General features: G+C 37.5%; 1 protein-coding gene across 1 annotated transcript in view; it reads left to right on the top strand.

The window, feature by feature from the left end:
* Positions 1-22236, top strand: part of TGM5 (transglutaminase 5) — a 63333-nt gene that overhangs the window by 22777 nt on the left and 18320 nt on the right. Inside the window, exons 5-6 of the mRNA XM_074235232.1 lie at positions 1143-1271; positions 3480-3657. Coding sequence (XP_074091333.1) covers positions 1143-1271; positions 3480-3657 — 307 coding nt within the window. The remainder of the gene's footprint in view (positions 1-1142; positions 1272-3479; positions 3658-22236) is intronic.

Here is a 22236-nt window from a genome sequence, read left to right as displayed (position 1 = left end):
AACCAGAAAGAACATGAGCTGCAAATCAAAAACAAGTCATTTGAGACCCTTCAAAATCTGATGTCAGCCTTATCTCACACTGCTCCCTTTCATACTACTCTGGCCAAACCAAACTTGTCTCTTCCAAAGACTTGTTCCACCCTTTCCTCATTTCCATTCCTCTGATTATGTTTTTACCTAGAATACTCTCCCCATTCTCCACCTCCACCTCTATTTATTGAAATCCTTGTAGATGCTACCTCTTCCTGGTCTGCCCTGATCTTCCTCCTATCCTAAACCCCCAGCCAAAAATAGTCTCTCTGTGACTTTCCCATAATATTTCATTTAGTTTTTTCTTCTAAGAACTTATTCAAATATGTTTAATAGTTTTTGACACATATATTATCTCCTCAATTACACTATAAACTAACTATTCAAATGGCAGAAATTCTGTCAGATTCATTTAGTACTATTCAACTCCACTACCTTGCACATAGTAAGAGTTAATAAATATTTTTTCATTGGATTGTCTCACAATAAATTATTCTTCTTAACAGAAATAAAGATGACAAACATTATCCAAAATCTGAGGAAGTTTTATAAACATGTCTATTTAATATGCATTAAATGTTTTTTCCCCCTCTAACTAAGGCTACTATTAAATTGACTAAGTGGACAAATATTAAAATTATTTTGTATTCACTGGATGCATCCCAAATCAGGGCAAGGGAAATGCAAATGTCTGGGGGAAGGTGACTTGAGATTTAAAAAAAAAGCAAAATAATCTTGCCCCCAGTAATCAACCAATTAAATCATCCCCATGTGAACTGATTATTCACTCAACAAACTTTTATTAAGCTGTACTACATGTCAGACACTGGTCTAGGATCAGGGACACATTCTATTGGTGGGGAAAATAGCCTGTATCACACATACATATATATATATTCCAATAACTATACGAATATAATACAAATATATATATATATATATATATATATATATATATATATATACCAATACAAATACAAAATATATAGTAAAAATAAAGTAATTAGGGGAGCAAGGTTCCAACAAATAGAGGTTAAGGGAAGGGAGGAATGACACAGACACATTTTTCCCCTTGGCTTCCCAAACTAATCACTAAATCCTTTCCATTGCAGTTTGAAGAAAATATCATAGATATTTGTCTGAAGTTATTAGACAAGAGTTTGAATTTCCAAGTTGATCCAGCCATAGACTGTGCACTACGGGGGAGTTCCGTGTATATCAGCAGAGTCGTCAGTGCCATGGTGAGTGACTGTAGCTAGCAATTATTGACTATATTCTATTTTTAAAATCTCTAGGGAGCAAAGTAGATGTAGGATTGAGTGCTCCTAGAAGAGGCCCTTTTAGATAAGATTCAAAATGAAACAAGTAATAGGTCTTCCCAACTAAAGAATTCCATCTACAGAACCTCAGGATATAGACTCTCATTTCCATTCATTCTGGATTTTATCCTTTGAGAAAGGTTGAACTCAGAGGCTTAGAAAATTGCTTTGTGGTTTAGAAATTTTATTTGTATTGAAATATTAAAAAAAAAAACCAGAGTCAAATATCAGACCTGCTATGAGATGGAGAGAAAAATAGAAAATAAGAAATTAATCAAGGAACACTTAAATAAGTTCTCTAGGGCACAAAGTGGAACACTTTAGACTTCCTACAAGCCCCATCTCCTTGAAGAGTAATTAATGCTTTTTAGAAGGTTGAATAATTGCAATGACTATTTTAGCAAGGTAAGTATGTTAAAGACCAATTCTGGCTTATAGAAGAGATGAAGAAATGTCTCCCCCTGTTTTCTTGGAGGGGGGGGTACAGAAAATTACGAATGCTGTCAAATATGGTTGCTTTAGCAATTGTTTTTGCCTAATTGTTTTCCTGTTATAAGGTAAAGTCTTCATTCTGAACCTCATGGGAGTTATATCCAAAATGATTAATAAAAAAGCTCCAATAAAGAAAGAAATGAATGTTTCTACTAGAGAACTGATTATAAGGCATATCTCCTTCTTCTCCATAGAAAACTGTAGAGTACAGAATGAGGCTTACATTGTCATACATAGAGAACATGTCTTTTTGGGAAGATATGTATAGAAAGCAGTTGTTCTAAAAAGAATCTGGAGGGGGGCAGCTAGGTGGCGCAGTGGATAAAGCACCGGCCTTGGAGTCAGGAGTACCTGGGTTCAAATCGGGTCTCAGACACTTAATAATTACCTAGTTGTGTGGCCTTGGGCAAACCACTTAACCCCATTTGCCTTGCAAAAACCTAAAAAAAAAAAAAAAGAATCTGGGGGTTTTAGTGGACCACAATCCCAAAATGTGTAACATGGTAGCCCAAATAGCTAATATAATCTTGAACTGTATTTGGAGGGGAATAGATAGATAAATAGATAGATAGAGAAAGAGAGAGTCATAGAGACGTAGAGATATAAATACATTTATGTCTATATAGATATTTGTCTCTGTGTATGTATCTATGCTACAGAGAGATATAGCTATAGAGAGAAATAGAGACATAGATATTTCTATTTCTATAGATATATGTCTCTATGGATAGATATATAGATGTAGATTTTGGTATATACACAAATACAGGTGTGAGGATGCATTCATGCATGTGTGCTTGTATAAATACACATACTCATATACACACATATGTGTGCGTATGAATAACAATTCCTCTATATTCTTGCCCTTGTCAAATGTCATCTGGGGTACTGTGTTCAGTTTGGAGCACCATGCTTTAAGAAGTTCAGTGATAAGCTGGAGACTTTCTAGAAAAGGGCAATCAGGATAGTGACAGAGCCTGAATTTATAAGATTTGTTTGTTTTTGGTTTTTTGGTTTTTCCAAGACAATGGGGTTAAGGACTTGCCCAAGATCACACAGCTAGTTAATTATTAAGTGTATGAGGTCAAATTTGAACTCAGGTCCTCCTGACTCCAGAGCCAGGGCTCTATCTACTCTATCTACCTAGCTGCCTGAGAGACCCTGAATTTATGACATGAGGATCATCCAAAGGAACTGGGCACATTTAGACCAGAGAAGGCAATCAGGGCATAATGACTGTATTCAAATATCTGAGAAGAGATTGGACAAATTCTATGTGGCTCCTAAGGACAGATTCAGGAGAAGTGGGAGGAGGAAGTTGCAGAGGTAAATAAATTGAAAACTTTTGACTGTTCAAAAGTAGAAAGGCTTATTTTGAGAGGTGGGGGCTTCTCTCTCACTGCAGGTCTTCAAGCAGAGACCAATGCTATTTTTTGGGATATGTTATAGTGAGAATTCTTCCCAACTTTCTGATTCTATTATTACTTTTACTTAGCTATATTTTTTGGTATAAGAGCAGGGTTGGATGTGGGTGGAGTGAAGGAGATTATTGGTAAATGACAGTGATGTTAAAAAAAGAAGCATCAAAAGAAACTTTTTTTTGAGAAAAAGAAATCAGATTTGCTTCCCTTTTAGATCAATAGCAATGATGACAATGGTGTACTCAATGGGAAATGGAGTGAGGGCTATGATGATGGAATTAGTCCCTCTGAATGGAATGGTACAGTGGCCATCCTGAAGCAGTGGTATGCCACAGGAGGCCAGCCTGTGAAATATGGACAGTGTTGGGTCTTTGCAGCTGTGATGTGCACAGGTAAGCAGTTTGAAGGTAGAGGATCATCATTCACTCTATTTCTAAAGTTATTTTGAAAATATTATGAAGTACGTTTATTTGAATAACTTCCTGTTTCCATTTTGGCTTCATTCATAGGATTTTAGGATGTAGAACTAGAAGGGGTCTTAAAGAATCCTCAGGGGATATTGAGATTCAGAAAATTAAACCACTTACCTAAGGTATTATGGCTAGTAAGTAGTAAGGTCTAGGTTTGAATCCTGGCCTTCTGGCTTCAAATCAGTGCTCATTTCACTATCCTATGCTGCATTCACATTAACCAACCTCCAGAATCATAACTAAAGTGGGGTGGATGGTACTTTATCTAGGGTGCTGAAATTTTGAAAGTATTAAATATCTTAAATAAATGATTTGAAATGACTGCAATTTAAAATTATGTTACATTTTCTTGTTGATAGATCATGTATTATTTCAGCATCATAGATTAATAATTAGAATATTAAGTACTTATATTCAAGGAATATAGAAACAACTGAGTTCATCACTTAGCAAAAATAATCAGTTAAAATAAGAGACTCCTCATTATTAATAACACTCATCTGTAAGACATAATAATTAATTCCTCCTCCCATGCACTAAATTTGTTTTCATTGCTTTTTGTTCTATTTTCACATCACGAATTATAAAGAGGGCGGCAGCTTGTCCCAGACACCAAAATTGCTACTTATAACTCTGCAATCATCAGTTTCATTGGTCAATATATTTGCATCTGAAATGTTCTATCTTTGTCCTTATCCTTCAAATGCCTTGACTCAATTTTAGAAGTCAATTTTAAAGGGGAAATGACGTACTAGAAAAGAAATCCTGGCTCTGCAATTTATTATCTAAGCGACCCTTCAGCAAGTGTAATTACCTTTCTGGGCCTTAGTTTTCCCATCTGAAAATTAAAGGGATTAGCCTCAGTAATGTCTAAGGTCCCTTCTAGCTCTACGTCTAAAATTCTATGATTTTTTTTTTAGTGAGGATACAGTTAGGACTCAACTTGATGTATGAGGACACATTACATTAGCAGAAGGGAGGTCTAGAAAAATTATTTACTAAGATTTTTGTTGTTGTTCAGTCATTTCAATCATGTATCTTTGTGACCCCATTTGGTGTTTTCTTGGCAAAGATACTGGAGTGCTTTGCCATTTCCTTCCCCAGTTTATTTTTCAGATGAGGAAACTGAATCAGAGTCAAGTGACTTATCCAGGGTCCTACAGTTAGGAAGTATCTGAGGATAGATTTTAATTTAGCAAGATGAGTCTTTCTGACTTTAGGCCTGGCACTGCCCTCTGCAAAAAAGGCAAAGAAGAAATGTGCTTATGGGACAGAAAAAGGAATAAACAACAAAGAAAAAAGTAGGAAAAAAAGAGAATATTATCGTTCCCAAAGTGATTTCCTTGTAACTATCCTGTGAGATTTTAATGCAAGTATCATCCCCATTTGACAACTGAGAAATTGAGATTCAGAGAGCTAAAGAGTTTATGTTCATCTATCTACTAAGTGAAAAACAAGGACTAACAAACCCAAGTGTTCTGACTCCCAAGTTCAATCCTCTTTCTATGACATAGTGCTAAAGAGATGAAGGTGGGGCAGAACCTTGAGGATGGGTGCAGAATAAAGTAAGTCATACACTGAAGGTCTTCTGTCTCTAAGACTGAGAAATTTTCCCATTTCACACTGTCTACAGTTACTTGTCTCCTTCTGCTGCCTTCCCCACTGCCATCAATTCCCTTTGTAATTAATAGCAACATAGACTCTGCCCATGTATCAATATCTTTGATCTTAGGCCCAGCCAGCAAATTATATCTCTTGTTGTCTGAGAAAAGAACAAGCAGAGATACATCAAGAACCCTTGGCTCTCTCCCACCAAAACTCGGTTTAACCAGGTCAAAATACAAATTAATATATTTTGAGGTGGAAAATCTTCCGTGCCAAATCTGTAGAAGTGAAGTACTCAGGATAATATAATCTAGAATTGGAAGAAGGCATAGAGATCATCTAGTCCAGAGGTGTCAAACACACCCAAGTGTAGCCTTAACCAAATTAAAATGTAATTGGGAAATACTTAACAAAATAAACAAATATATAAAACATAAATAATATTGCATTTCAAAACCATTAATATGCAGCCAACAGGGGATCTTTATGTGTCAATTAGTAGCCTCCATTTCTCCATCTGAGTTTGACATTACTGATCTAATCTAAGACTCATTTTATAAGTGGGGAAACTGAGAACTAGAAAGGTGAAATAGCTTGCTTAAGGTCACATAGGCAGTAAAGTTAAACTCATGTACTATAACTTCAAATTCAGAGCCCTTTCCATTTTCTTCATAACCACCCTATAACATAGATAGGTCAGGTATGGTAATTCCCATTTTACACATGGAGAAACTGAGGTCCAGATAGGTTATAAGTTTCACATGTAGAAAGTGGCATATGTAGGGCTATACATCAAGTCTTTTCATTCTCAATCTAGTGCTTTCCTCATGACTTCATCTTTCTTTCCTAATAGTTGAAAGGAGCAAAGGGCTCCCCTGATTAAGCCTCCTTCATTCCTTTTTTACCTGTGGTTTAAGACTTCTGACCCTTGAAGGATCAACTCTGTCACTGCCACAAGGAAATACCTCTCTAAATCCCAGAAAAGAGTCCAGATCCACAAAAGAAGGAAAGTGCTAATCTAACCCACAGGAAGTAGGTTTGTCTGAGTTAGTGATGGGAAAATCTCAAATCTATTGCTTAAGAGAAAAGACAATCCCTAATTCATCTGAGTATCTTGAACTTGGAAAATATAAAGAGGGAAGTGCAGAAAGGGAGATAAGGGAAATGACACAATGAATTCCCTAAATCATTTAAGTGAGGGTTTGATGAGGATTGAATCACATAGATGCTGACTGCTTAGTTGCCAGGGCCAACCTGATCACATCCAGGTGCAAACTAACTTGGCTAGGTGTGTATTTAAGAAAATGGGTGTCTGAGCCTGAGTGATGGGAGGTGGGTGGTGTCAGTGAGGGAAAATTATGCAAATTTTATAGTCCAATTAAAACATTTATGAGGATAAACCAAGGAGACAAAAGAGTATTTTATCTCACATAGTCTGGCTCTGCCTACACTCCTAGTCAAATTCCAACATTTCTTAATAAAATTGTCTAGCTATCTCTATAGTTACAGACATAAACTTATATACATATACACTTATGTGAATATTATATGCGTGTTTTATGTTTTATATATATATATATGGTATATGTAGTATATACATATGGGGAGAGAGAAAAAGACATAGAAAGGCAAAGAACCAGAGAGAGAAAGATAGAGCAACAGTATGATGTAACAGAGTTTGCCTCAGAGGTAAAAAGGCCCACATGCAAATACAAATGTGTCTCTGACACATACTGACTGGGAGATTCCCAGTAAGTTATAACCTCTTAGTGACCTACATAATTTTCAAAGACTGTAAGTTGCAGAGAAGATCCTGATCTGAATTAGTAAAAGAAATCCTCATTTTTAGTCCCTTACAAAGATGAAATCAGAATTTTAAAATATTTTTGTTCATAGAGTCTCAGAAAAGATGGTACTACCTGGTACAGTTGAGTACAATCAGATTTAGAGCTGGAAGGATATTTTAGAGGTCATCTAGTCTAATACCTTCATTTTATTTTTGGACTAGAAATGTAATTTCATGGGTTTGGGGAATTTCAGCCAGTTAATAAGCATGCATTGCCTACTGTGTTAAGCAATGGGGATAAAAACAAGGCAAAGAAAACACAATCTAATGGAGCTCACAGTCCAATGGAAAAGACAACAAAGATATGTTCAGGATAAATGGCAGATCATCAATAGAAGAAAGACAATAGCATTAAGGGGGATCAGATCAAGAAAGGTTTCTTGGTAAGGTTTTGGCTGGGACTATTATTGTTCCTGCTTGCCCTTCAAGCAAGGCAATGGGGTTAGGTGGCTTGTGCAAGGTCACACAGTTAAGCAATTTTTTAAGTGTCTGAGGACAGATTTGAACTCAGGTTCTCCTGATGCCAGGGCTGGTGTTTTATCCACTGCACCACCTAGCTGCCCCTCTTGCCCTTCATTTTCAAAGAGGACCAATGACATTATGACTTGACTTTGGAATGAATTGGAAGAAAGCCAGGGAGGCTGACAGGACTAGGGAGATGAGCAGTGAGATATTTCCAGGTGTAGCCAGCAATGGAATGTTCCGTGCAAGAGAGAGAGGAAAAATTCCAGTGTCACTGAATCAAAGAATACCTGGAAGGGAATTAGGTAGAAGACCAGAGAGGTGGGAAGGGGCCATTTTATGAAGGATCAGAGGATTTTATATTTGATCCTGGAAGCAATTAGGAGCCATTGAAGTTAAATAGATAAGGGAGGTGATATAACCAGACTTTCACTTAAGGATAAAGAAATTCTCTCTATCATGTAAAATAGTTATAATATATTAAACTAAAAATAGTTCCTGCCCTTCCTTGGAAAATGTACATTCTACCCTGGGTGTTACAACATACCCCCCATACACAAGCATTTACATAATATGAAAGTATATATACACCTATATACACATACATTGTGTGATATGTGTTTATGTACGCATTTATATATACATACAATATTTGTTTATTTGTGTGTGTATATATACACATGTGTATATGTATGTTGCTATTGTTGTTTAGTTGTGTCCAACTCAGTTGGGATTTCCTTCATAAAGCTACTGGAATATTTTGCCATTTCTTCCTCCAGTTCATTTTACTGATGAGAAAACTGAGGCAAACAAGTTAAGTGACTTGCTCAGGGTCACACAGCTAAAAAGTGTCTAAGCCTGGATTTGAACTTAGGAAGAGGAGTCTTCCTGACTCCAGATAATGATATCCATTGTGTCATCTAGCTGACCTATAACCTATATACAAATAAGTAAGTGCAAGATGATTTGAGGAAAGAGAGTGTATAAATAGCTGGAGAATCAGGGAAAGATTCCCATAGGAAGGATGATTCTTGAAAAAAAGCTATGGGGGTGGCTAGGTGGCGTAGTGGATAGAGCACTGGCCTTGGAGTCAGGAATACCTGGGTTCAAATCCGACCTCAAACACTTAATAATTACCTAACTGTGTGGCCTTGGGCAAGCCCTTAACCCCATTGCCTTGAAAAATCTAAAAAAAAAAAAAAAAAAAAAAAAAAAAAAAAAAAAGCTATGTATTCTAAAAGGCAAAGGCAAAGAGGAAAAAATAACAGAAGCCTTCAAACATGCCACTTTTTAGCCCAGATCCCTAGCCTAGTTCCTCTTCTGACTAGAGTGACTAGAGGCTCTCTCCTTATCTGGTCACATTTTGTTTGACCTGGACATTTCATAGGAGCATAGATTTGGAGTTGTAAGGGAGGGATCTTAGATGTCATATAGTCCAACTCTCTTTAACAGATGTGGTGCCATCCAGTGAATTTAAGTGATTTGCCCAAGGTCACATAGGTGGTTGAGATTCTGACCTAAGTCTTCAGACTTAAAATCCTATGTTCTTTCCACTTATATAAGGGTACCACTACGTAGACCCATCCTGTTCATCTCCTAACAAGCGAGTGGGGAATGAAAAGGAAGGGAACAAGCATTTATTAAGCACCACTGAATGCCAAAAGTGCAAAGCACTTTACAAATATTACTCAATTGAACCTTTGCCATGTCAGGGTCAGATGACCCCAAGGGATAAGCATAGTATTTTCCCATGTTCTAGGAAATGACTTGGATTTTTTTACACCTTTGTTGTTATTCATTTTTTGAAGAGGATTAATGTCATCACTGAGTGATATGATTTACTTGTGAATTGGATTCAAGTGAGGTGGAGCCTCACTATCTCTTCCAGAATCCAATTGCAAGATAAAAGTCAAGATAACTTTTTGCATTTTAAGGATAAAGAAAAGATGATAGTATTAATGACTTTCCATGCTTCTGAAAACTTTTCCTAGTAGCCATGTTATCGAAATTTACCCTTACTGCTTTGAGGAGAAAGATTCTGACCTTACATTTAATTCACTCAAGTTACTTTGTTCTCCAATCTCTTGAGATCAGTATTACTTAAAATCTCACTCATTTCCCACATTTCAATATTACTATGCAGTTGACTTGCCAGGAGTGTAGGCTGGCCAGGGCTTTTGTTGGCATTTGCATTTTTTTCACCTCCAAAGTATCCTGTTTAAGCTTTCCTTCAGAGCAAACCCCTAGCCAAAGCACTTACTATTTATTATCTGTTGAATCATAAGTCATCTAGGGTGACTTGAATTTCTTCTTGATCTTTTTTATTCCCTAATTTACCCAGAGACTTCTTATAGGTCAACTTAAGAGTAGAAAGGGATCTTTTGAGCCTCTTGGATCTTAGAATTTTAGTCCTAAAGATCAGCTAGTCAATTTTCCTCATTTTATAGACAAGAACATTGAATCCCAGAGAAATTAAGTGATCTGTCCTCAGATATTTAGGAATTCAAATCTGATATTCTTTCTCCTATATCATGTTGTCTCTCGACAGATCAACTACTTCAACTTCCCATCCATAGTAGGAATCTAAGATATACTTCCCATGACCTTGGGTAAATAACATTTTCCCTCTGGGTTTCAGTTTCTTTGTCTATAAAATGAAAGGGTGGCATTCTAAGATTCTTTCCAGCTCTAAGTCCTATAAACATTCCTAATAACTAGTTATCTAGTTTCTGCTTGAAGATTTTCAGTGACAGAGTATCATTACTTCATGATGTAGCCCATTTTATTTATAGACATCTCTCTATGTGAGAGGAGGGGCAGCTAGGTGACACTGTGGAAAGTGCCAGGTCTAGAGTTGAGAAGACTCATCTCCCTGAGTTCAAAACTCAGACTTTCTACTAGCTGTGTGACCCTGGGGCAGTCACTTAATCCTGTCTGCCTCAGTTTCCTCATCTGTAAAATGAGTTGGAAAAGGAAATGGTAAACTGATATCTTTGTCAAGAAAACCCCAAATGGAGTCATGAAGAGTCCAATATAGGATAGAGCACTGGCCCTGGAGTCAGGAGTACCTGAGTTCAAATCTGGCCTCAGACACTTAATAATTACCTAGCTATGTGGCCTTGGGCAAGCCACTTAATCCCATTGCCTTGAAAAATCTAAAAAAAAAAAAAAGAGCCCAATATAACTGGGGCAGCTATGTGGAGCAGTGGATAGAGCACCGGCCCTGGAGTCAGGAGGACCTGAGTTCAAATCCAGTCTCAGACATTTAATAATTACCTAGCTATGTGGCCTTGGGCAAGCCACTTAACCCCATTGCCTTGCAAAAACTTAAAAAAAAAAATAAAGAGTCCAATATAACTTAAGAATAAGAACAAATTTAAAAGAAAGTTTTTTCTTAAAGCAAAGCTCAAATTCTATCTCATTGAAACTTTCAAAATCACAGTATTGGGAGATATCTCAGTTTCTAATCCCCATCCCAAAGCATGTATCTCTTCTACAACAATTTTACAAGTGGTTCTGCTATCTGTGCTACAAATTATACCGTGAGGGGGAATTCACAATTCCCCTAAAGCAACACACACTGTTTTTGTTAATTGCTGGGAGCTTTTCTTCAAATTTATCTCCCTTCAATAACTTCCATAATTAAATTCCAGCTTTCCCTTTCAGGAACAAATAAAATTAATATATTACCTATCTATAAGTTTCATTTTTTCAATAGTGTTCTATTCATTGTGATCCCTTTGAGATTTTCTTGGCAGAAAGACTGGAGTGGTTTGACATTTCCTTCTCCAGTTCATTTGACAGATGAGGAAACTGAGGCAGACAGGGTTAAGTGACTTATCCAGGGACACATAGCTAGTATCATATGTGAACTAAGGTTTTCCTGACTTCAGAGCTGGTACTCCATCCACTGGACCACCTAGCTGCTTAGAGTCAGGAAGATCTGATTTCAAATCCAGTCTCAGACATTTACTAGCTGTGTGACCTTGAACAAGTGACTTAATCTCACTTTGCCTTAATTTTTTCAACTGTCAAATGGGAATAATAATGGTACCTACCTCAAGGGGGTGTTGTGAGGATCAAAGGAGATAATCATTTCAAAGTACTTAACACATGTCTGGTATGTTGTTGTTGCCCTTATTTCTTGAAGAAAAGACTATGACATCAGGGAGGTGATGCCATGACAAGCACATGGATTGGATTTGAGTGAGAGGGTCCTATACTAAGTCACCAGCCTCATTTTCTCCTCCAGAGCTATCTGGGTCCAGTGACCAGATATGGATCAGGACAACTGGAGATGGCCCTGGATGTGAGGCAATCAAGGTTAAGTGACTTGCCCAAAGTCACACAGTGAGTAAGAATGAAGTGTCTGAGGCAGGATTTGAACTCAGGTGCCCCTGACTCCAGGGCCAGTGTTCTATCCACTGCATCATCTAGCTGCCCCTCTGGCATGTAGTAGGTCCTATATAAATGCATACTCCTTTTCTTTCTCTAAGCTCCAACTCTCCTATTTTTTCAATCAGTCTTCATATGGCATAGTTTATACTTCTATCATGATCCTGAACACCCTTTGGACTTGTTTCCACTTACCATTTTCCCTGCTAACTAAAATGTGGCACTAGAACTTACCCCACATTTCTGGAGTATTTTATCCAGTTTGTAGTTCCCCATTTTAATCATAAACTTAAGCTAGTATTAAAGGGTCTTTTGTCAATGAATAAATAAACAAGATCAACAGCAATATATTAAGTACTTCCTATTTGACAGGCATTGTCTTAAGTGCTGAGGGTACAAGTATTCCTGCTCTTAGGTAGCTTACATTCTATTAGAGGAAAAAAACACATAGGAGAAGTAGTGGCTAGGGAAGAGTGTGTTGTAGTCATAATGTAATTTCCATTTTCAGAACCAGAAAGGGAGAGATGGGGAAAAGTTACATTTGCAGCAGCATATCAACCATATCACACTCTTGACATATATTCCTAGCAGTTGTGCAACCAATGTTTTGATCCCAAATTCAGGAATTTCTAAATTAGGCAGTTAGATAGAGTGGATACTGATATCTTATTGTCTGATCTTGCTATCTTTTATACTTTATGTTTCTTCCTTGAGGATATGATTTCTCTCTCATCACATTCAATTTGGATCAATGTATACCATGGAAATAATGAAAAGAGTGGCAAATTGCCTTCTGTGGGGGTTGGGGGGAGGGAGTAAGATTAGGGGAAAAATTGTAAAACTCAAGATAAATAAAATCTTTAAAAAAAAAAGATGGAGCGGCTAGGTGGCATAGTGGATAGAGCACTGGCCCTGGAGTCAGGAGTACCTGAGTTCAAATGTGACCTCAGCCACTTAATAATTACCTAGCTCTGTGGCCTTGGGCAAGCCACTTAACTCCATTTGCCTTGCAAAAAAAATCCCTAAAAAAAAAAAAAGAATGGATAGAAGACCCTACCTGGAATCAGGAGGACTTGAGTTCAAATCCTGCCTCAGATACATGACTCTTACTAACTGTGTGGTCAAGTCACTTAATGCTGATTACCTTGCATCCAGAGCAATCTCCAGTTATCCTGATCTATATCTGGCCACTGGACTCAGATGACTCTGGAGAAGAAAGTGAGACTGGTGTCCTTGCATAACCCCCCTCATTCAAATTCTACTCACTTGCTTGTCATGGCATCACCTCCCTGATATCTTTGAGAATGAAGGACAAACATCATCATCATCTTATCTGAACCAGATTAAGATATAATTGAATCTGACTTCTGTCATTCAACATATTATCTTTCCCTCCTGGCTTCTTAGCATAAAAGTAAGTAATATGTTGGATGGAATAAGGTTAAGAATAGGACTTTGTGGTACTCCACTAGATACTTCCTTCCATGTTAATCACCACTCTTTGAATCTGATTTATTCATTAATCTTTATTTTGTGAGTCTGGGTGTTCAACTGGTTCTCAACCTACCTAACATATCATTCTCTAGCTTGTATGCAAGGATATTATCAAAAACTTGTCAAACATCTTGCTGAAATATAGCACCTTAATAACATTTCTATCCATTAGTTCTACTTCTAATCTATGGCATTATACAAACTAAATTTAATCTCCCTACATATCACTGTCCTAATATCTAAAGATAGTTTTCAGCCCCTCCTGCCTTTTTTTGTCTTAATACATCACTGTTTCCATTCCATTCCAATTGCTTCCATTCTTTCTACTCTGTTTAATTGAATTCAATAAGCATTAAGTATTTTCTATATAGAAAGCTAGGTGGCAGATAGGTGATACAGCCTGGAGTCAGGAAGACCCAAATTCCATGTTTGCAGCTCCAGTTCTTTGTTCACCCTTTCCTAAGGGATCTGAGTGCTTACAGTGGATAAGAAAATTAGGCAATTACATCACTACACTATAGGTTGCTATCAACATATAAAATATTCCAGTCTGAAAGTTCCATAAATTTGAGTCTTCTGGTTTTAGCAATTGAATTTGTTTGATATGTTGCTAATTTGGCCTTTAAAATTCTATATATAAAGTTAAATGAAGAACATTCATATAGTAAAATTTGTCCAGTCATTTCAGTCCTGCCTGACTCTTCATCACCTTTTTGAGGTTTCTTAACAAAGATATTGGAATAGTTTGCCATCTCTTTCTTCAGCTCATGTGACAAATGAAGAAACCAAGGTTACACAGCCAATAAATGTTTGCAGTAGATTTTAACTCAGTTCTTCTTGACTCCAGGTCCAGAACTCTATCCACTGTACTGCCTCACTGCCCTGCATGTATAATAAAATAGAGGGAATAATAATAACGATAATGATTAAGCTATAAGAAAATCTGAATTCATCTAGATAAATATCATTTAGAAATTCAGGGGAATCATTCTACTGAGACAGCAGGGAAAGGAAAGGGAGATGGTGAGGAGGGAAAGAGGAGGTAGAGACAACCTGTGATTTTACTGGTAGATGAAACTCCCTCTCCCAGAGAACATCACTACTTTTTCTGCAACTTAAAAGTCTCTGAGAGTTGCCTAGAACCCTGAGAGGTTGTGTCCCACTCTAGATGACTTTTCTGAAAATCATCTTTAATTAGATATTTCAACAGTGTTAAACAGAGAGTCAAGGGACACTTAAATTCAAATCCTGGAGTTGATGCCTATGTGTGACCATGAATAATCACTTATCCTTTTTGAATCTTCAGTTTCCCCATCTGTAAAATAAAAAAAATAATCATTGCAACCACTCCTTCATAGGGTTGTTTCATGGAGAGCATTTTTGTAAACCTTAAAACCTACATAATCTGAATTATTATTATTATTATTATTATTATTATTATTATTATATCCATCTATTGTGGAAGGTGTTCTGAGTCACATAACAGCTTATCATCCTTGCCTTTGTAAGCTCGAGATCTGAGAGGCTATAGAGAGCAGATCATAGTGAAGGATAATTCAATTAAACAAGTATTTATTGAGCACCTACTCCATGCTTTGACTATGTCAAAGTCCATGCAAGTATCTGAGATGTCACAGACCTATTTAGTAGCATCGAAATACAGCCTCCTCTCTAGGGTATGTTGAGTGAGTGGTTGGAAACTTCTGGGATTAATGAAGGGAGATTGTGAACAGTGAAGGAGAGTTTGGGTCTGTAATGATAGTAAAAGTAAGAGAGTGTTGGAGATTTATTCCAATTCACTGAAGGTTGGTGGCATAATGGATAGACCTCTGGACCTGGAGTCAGGAAGACCTGAGTTCAAACCTGACTTTAGATACTTACTATCTCTGTGATCTTGGGCAAAGGCACTTAATGCTGTTTACCTCAATTTCCCCATCTGCCAAATGAGCTGGAGAAGGAAATAGCGATCCACTCTAGTATCTTTGCAAGAAAACCTCAAAAGGGTCATGAGACTTTGGGCACAACCAAAACAACTAAGCAACAAAGAAGTACAATGTGCTAAGACCTAATCTGGGAGAGGAAGTGAATGGGAACAGAACTAGACCTGCTTCCTTGTGTGTTTTCTCCCTTCTCCTTCCTCCATAGTGAAATACCAGTGAAAAGAATGATGATGAAAAGTGTGAAAATCAGATTCTGCCTCATACAACATACCTGAATTGTAGGTTTTCAAAAGATCTTCTTAATGTTATTTCAGCAAAAATTTATGGAGAGGGGTGGCTAGGTGGCACAGTGAATAGAACACTGGCCCTGGAGTCAGGAGGACCTGAGTTCAAATCTGACCTCAGACATTTAATAATTACCTAGCTGTGTGGCCTTGGGCAAGCCACTTAACCCCACTGCCTTGCAAAAACCTAAAAAAAGAGTTTGGGGTGGGGGGGGAAGGAGAGGAGCTGCCATCAAGTAATCAGGGACATGATAGGGTATGGGCATACTAAAAAATGCTTGACAGTATCCAGGTCACCCAGGTTCACAACTTCAGTGCCACCCTTCACTCTTCACCTATCCCACAAGTACTGCCCAAGTTCAAATTCTCATCGTCTTTCACCTGGACTATTGTAATAGCCTTCTAAATGGTCTTCCAAATCTTTGCCTACCCTAATCTTTCCTTCAAATAACTGCCAAAGTGATTTTCCTCATGTCTTGATTTTATCATGTCGCCCTCTAAATCAATACACTACAATGATTCCCTGTTATTTCTAGATTTAACTATAAAACTCTTTACAACCTGTACCCATTTTACCCTTTCCACCTTAATTACACATTACTTCTCTACTCATACTAAATGACCCAGTGAAACTAACCTTTTTGCAATTCTTCAAACATGATATTCCATCTCCCATCTTCATATTTTTGTACTGTTATTCCCTTGCCTTGGATTTGTTCTCTTCTCACCTTTGCTTCTTGAATTGCTTGGTTACCTTCAAGACTTAGCTCAAGTTGCATCTTCTGCACGAATTCTTTCCTGGTTTCCCACCTCTCTACAGAAACTAAAACTTTCCATGCAAAGTTATCTTCTACTATCTGTTTTGTATGCATTTTCTAGGTATGGTCATGTCATATCCTCCCTGAGAATGTAAGGTCTTTGGAGGGAGAGATTGTTTTTGCCTTTATTACCCCAGAGTCAAGCATATCAAGCATAGTGCCACTACATGGTAAATACTTCCTGATTGATTGATAGAATTTCAATCTAGTTGACTCAAGGAGATAACTACCTATGAAACAATAGAGAACAAGACAATGAAATCAAGTATCAAAATGTCTTATTAGAAGTCAAAAAAGGAGAAAGATTGGAGTAGGATAGGGTAATCAAGGGGACAACTTGGACAAGAAGCACTGTGGGTAAAGTACTGGGCCTGGAAGCAGGAAAATTTATCTTTTTGAGTTGAATCTGGCCTCAGACACCAGCTGTGGGTCCCTAGGAAAGTCTTTTAACCCTGTTTGCCTCAGTTTTCTAATCTGGAAAATGAACTGAAGAAGGAAATGGCAAACTACTGTAGTATCTTTGCCAACAAAATCCAAGGTCAAGAAGAATCAGACATGATAAAGCCAAGGAACATTTATGAAGAGAGTGTTATTTCATTTGGCTGTTGAAGGATGAGATCACATTTGTTATCTCTTTCTTTCATTTTCTTTTCAAATAGATTCATTTTGATATCTTTTGCTTTTACATTGTCTAGATTTCTCCCTATAGTCAATCAAAAAACATTTATTAAGTACCTACTAAGGAACTTCACTAAGTTCTGAATATTTAAGAAAAAAGGTAAAAGACAGACCATGCTGGAAAAGAGCTCACAATCTAATGGGAGAGACAAGAAGCAAACATATATATATATATATGTACACACACACACACACACACACACACACACACTCTGTGGAGTCTCTCAACTATCACCTGTGCAGAGGGGAAGAGGGGAAATATCTTTTTATATCTCTTTTTTGGGGACAAGCTTATTCTTTATGATTTTCTAAAAACATTTCCTTTCCGTTTTGTGATAGTTTTTCTTTTTATTTATTTTTTTGTAGTCATTGAATATTTTGTTTTCTTGACTCTGCTTACTACACTTTGAATCAGCTCATATAAGCCTTCCCATGATTCTCTGTATTTATTGTAGTCATCATTTCTTATAGCACATGCCATTTCCCTTTAAAAAGTGATATATTTTATTTTTATATTATCTATTTTCTCAATATATTTCCTTCTCTTTCTCTCCCAGAGAGCCATCGCATTTACCATTTTTTCAATAACATTGAAATTTTTTTTTTAGATTTTTCAAGGCAATGGGGTTAAGTAGCTTGCCCAAGGCCACATGGCTAGGTAATTAGTCTGAGGTCAGATTTGAACCCAGGTACTCCTGACTCCAAGGCCGGTGCTCTATTCACTGCACCACCTAGCTGCCCCCAACATTGAATTTTTTAAGCAAGCCCTCTACAGATCAGTTATTCTTTTCCAGTGACTTTAATCTAAAATTCCAATCACTGACTCAGATGGATTATGATGCACCTTAGCTTATGGGTGCACAGATCTAGCAATTAAACTAGGGAACATTATTTTGTACCTTAAAGTTTATAAAGTTCCTTCTTCAATCAACCCTATATTGCAAGCATCATCATCACCTCATTTTACAAATATTGAAACTGAGGCTGAGATTGGTCATATGAATTGTCCAAAGTCACAAAAGTAGTATTAGAACCAGGTTTCAAAAGGCAGCATTCTTCCACTCTTATCAAGACATAAAGCATGCTTGCCTGCCAGTTTTATTTTCTATAAATGTGATTCCATTAAAGGAATCTCATAAGTTAGTTACTTCTTATAAAAGTAGATAATTATGATAATTATTTACTCAAAATCATATTTACAAAGTACTTTGTAAACTTTAAAATATCATATAAACACTAGCTGATCATAACCTCTGATTCCAAATCCAGTGATGATACCTACTTGCCCCAATAACACAAAACCTTCCTGACCTATGACCTATAGAGATTATATCCACTAAGAACATTAAATAGATGTTGATGTCATCATTGGTACTTTAAGCAGCCTTTCATAAATTGGAGGGAAGATTCTTCAGGAGGTCTTCTTTTTGCTTTCCCCAGAAATATGCCTGAAGCAATAGTAAGAGTCACCTGGGTATATCAGGTCTGAGATCAATGTGGTTGACTGGCTGACTTTTCCTGATGGGGCACATTTTCTAGGTGATGGGTGTCTCATGCATTCCTCTGACTTTACCTTTCCCAAACATTCCCAGTCAGCACTGGGAAGTCACCCTCCTCCTCTTGCCCTGCAAGGCTCTCTAGCCTCCTCGACTCAGGAACTTTGACTGGCTTCATTTCTAACCCTCCAGCATCACCTCCTTGGCTCCGCCCTGCATCTCCTAACCTGCCGACTTGAACATCTGCTGTGATTACTCTTCCCCACCCACCTTGTTTCTTTGGTTCTGCCCAGACCTGCCATACTGATTATTTCTCTTTTGTTGCCATATTTCCTTTCATTCCACTTGGGTCTAAGGGAGGAGGATTTGACTACTAAGACTGGATAATTTGACTACTACCTAAACCTGTCTGTATCCTGCCCCGCCTCCCCCACCAGGAGAGTTCGGTGGCAACTATTATAATACAGTATAAGAAGAAATATGAATGACTTACAAAGTCCTAGCTAAAAATATTTTTTAAAGCAACTGTGGTACCAGAACTAAATGATCACAGGCTTAGCACTGGACTTGGAGTAAACAGGACCTGGGTACAAATCCTGCTTCAAATAGTAGTTGTGAGACCCTAGACAAATGTCTTAATTTCTCTGTGCCTTAGTTTCCTTACAGTAAATGAAAGGGTTGGCCTTGATAGACTCCAAGGTCCCTTCTAATTCAAAATCTATGCTCCATCACTATATTTAGGGAATCTCTATAGGGTATTCAGGGAGGAATAACACTTCTAGTGTGAGGGCTTGCCCAATCCTTTTCAGGGCTGCTATTCATTTCTCACCTGTGACTCCAAGAAGCTGTAGCATTTGCAGTGTCCACTACATAGTAAAAGCCATTTTGGTAGATGGATTAGATCAGATTGAAGATAACTAAGAGGCATCAGGCCTATTGGTGAGTTAGGGGGAAGTAAACCACAAACTTGTGAAGATGAGAACTTTCTTCCAATAGCCATGAAGATGGTTAAAGCAGGAACTGTGGAGAACTTAAGAGTATAGTTAGACATAGAATATTCCAAGGTCATCCACTAAATCCTGGGATATCAACAGGTGTCTTGACTTTTTGTCCTGCCATTGTACTTTGATGACTCTGGAAGAGAGAGTGAGGCTAATGACTTTGTGCAACTCTGCTTCACTTAAATCCAATTCACAGGGTGTCAAAAGACAAAGACATTCAGTTATTTTTAGTCAAGTCTGACTCTTGCTGACCCCATTTGGGGTTTTCTTAGCAAATATACTGGAATGGTTTGGAGCCATTTCCTTCTCTAACTGAGTTCAAATTTGGACTCAGACACTTGGTACCTGTGTGACCATGTGCAAGTCACTTATCCCTGATTGCCTCAGTTTGCTCATCTGGAAAATGAACTGGAGAAGAAAATGACAAACTACTCCAATATCTTTGCCAGAAAGACCCAGATGGGGTCACAAAGAATCCAAAATGACTGAACAATAAAAACATTAATCCTATGCCTACAATGGGTTGGGTATTGTGCTGAGTGAATTATAATTATTATCTCAATTGATACTTAGAACAACCCTGGGAGGTAGCGGCTATTATTATTAACCCTGTTTTCCAAATAAGAAAATTAAGGTTAAATGACTTGATCAAAGTCACACTGCTAGTTAGTATCTTGAGACTAGATTTGACTTTAGGTCTTCTGGTCTCCAGGCCCAATCTGGAAAAGGAAAAGTAGGAGAATGGGAAAGGAGAGCAGTTGATAGAGTCTACTGATGAGCCAGAAGGAAAAAAAGCTCACAAGATGAGGCATTAAAGAACACATTCACTGTCTCCACAAGACCCAAGTTATGCTATGCCTCAGTCTTTTCCATGTTTTCCTTCATATTCCTTATATCTCCTCCTCTATGTTTGTAATAAAATATTTATTTTGAAAAGTTTCCAATGCAAGACACCCAGGAAAAATTGAAGATAAAAACAAATGAACCCTACCTTTAAATGTTTCCTAAGCCTAGCCAAAAACAACAACCAACAATGCCTGTGTGGTCTTCATTAAACATGGTGCAGGGGAAAAAAATCTAATATTGATCAGAGAATTTGGTTTCAAATCCTGGCCCTGTCATTTAAATATCTGTGAAACCTTGAGCAAAATCTTTAATCTCTCTCTGGGATTACTTATTTGTAAAAAGATCAAGTTAGATTATAATGAGATTTTGTTTGTTTTGTTTTTTTGAAACTGGGTATTCTTTTTTAATCTTTTTTTTACTTTAATTTTTTCCAATTACAGGTAAAGATAATTTTCTACATTCATTTATTGTAATATTTTAAGTTCTATATTTTCTCCTTCCCTTCCTTCCCTTTTCCTTCCCAAAGACAGAAATTGATCTGATATAGATTATACATATATAAACATACTACATGTATTTCCCTGTCAGTCATGTTGTGAAAGAAGAATCAGAACAAAAGAAATTATGTGGAAAAAAAACATAAAAAAACAAAATTTTAAAAAGTGAAAATAACATGCTTTGGACTACATTCAGACTCCATAGATTTTTCTCTGCCTGCAGATGGCATTTTCTATCACAAGTCTTTTGGAATTGTCATTGGTCACTGAATTGATGAGAGGAGCTAAATTTATCATAGCTGTGTGGCTGTGTGGCTGTCGTTGTGTACAGTGTCCTTGTGCTTCTGCTCATTTTGCTGAGCATCAATCCAGATTTTGGAGACACAGTCAAAATGGTGGAGTAAAGGCAGGGACTCCTCCAAGTTCTCCCCCAAACCATCCCAAATACCTCTAACCAAATTCTAGAGAGGCAGAACCCACAGAAAGACTGAGTAAAACAATTTTCCCTACCAAAAACAACTTAGAAGATCAACAGGAAGGGTCTGCTGCCCATGGTGAGACCAGCAGTTCAATACAAGTCTCAGCAGTGCAGACCAGGAGTGGGCTTCAGAAACTAGAGAATCATCAACAGCATTTGCTTCTGGAGCACTCAGCCCATAGATAGTAAGGGGGTCAGAAGGAGATTACAGGGATCTCTTTGCTATCCCTAAGGCAGTACTCTGTTGCTTTGTCCATATTCAGATCTGGATCATGGTCTGGGAGCCCTGGTCCCAGGAAGAGGAGCAGTAGAACAACAGAGATTGTTGCTGCAGTAGAGCAGGGGGCCCTCCTCACAGTGAAAGGGCAGAAAGGAGTGCTGGTGGACCTACAGACTAGAGTACAGACCAGGAAAGTAGTTATAACCTCTCCTTAGATCATAAGACCCTGGAAGAATTGGAAACTTGCAGGTCCTTGTCTCTGGAAAAACTGTAAAAACCCTCAAAAGTTTGGGACAATGCATTCTCCACTCTGGAGGCAGAGCCCCAACTTAACAAAAAGTTAAAATCAAATCATAGGATGGGGAAATGAGTAAACAGCAGAAGAAAAAGGTGAAGATCAAAACACACATTCAGAAGAAGATAACAAAGTCAAAACTTCTA

Source organism: Macrotis lagotis, chromosome 4 (genome assembly GCF_037893015.1).
Source record: "Macrotis lagotis isolate mMagLag1 chromosome 4, bilby.v1.9.chrom.fasta, whole genome shotgun sequence".
NCBI classification, from domain to species: domain Eukaryota; kingdom Metazoa; phylum Chordata; class Mammalia; order Peramelemorphia; family Peramelidae; genus Macrotis; species Macrotis lagotis.
The sequence above is the reverse complement of the archived record's forward strand: the minus strand, read 5'-3'. Positions and strand labels throughout refer to the sequence as shown.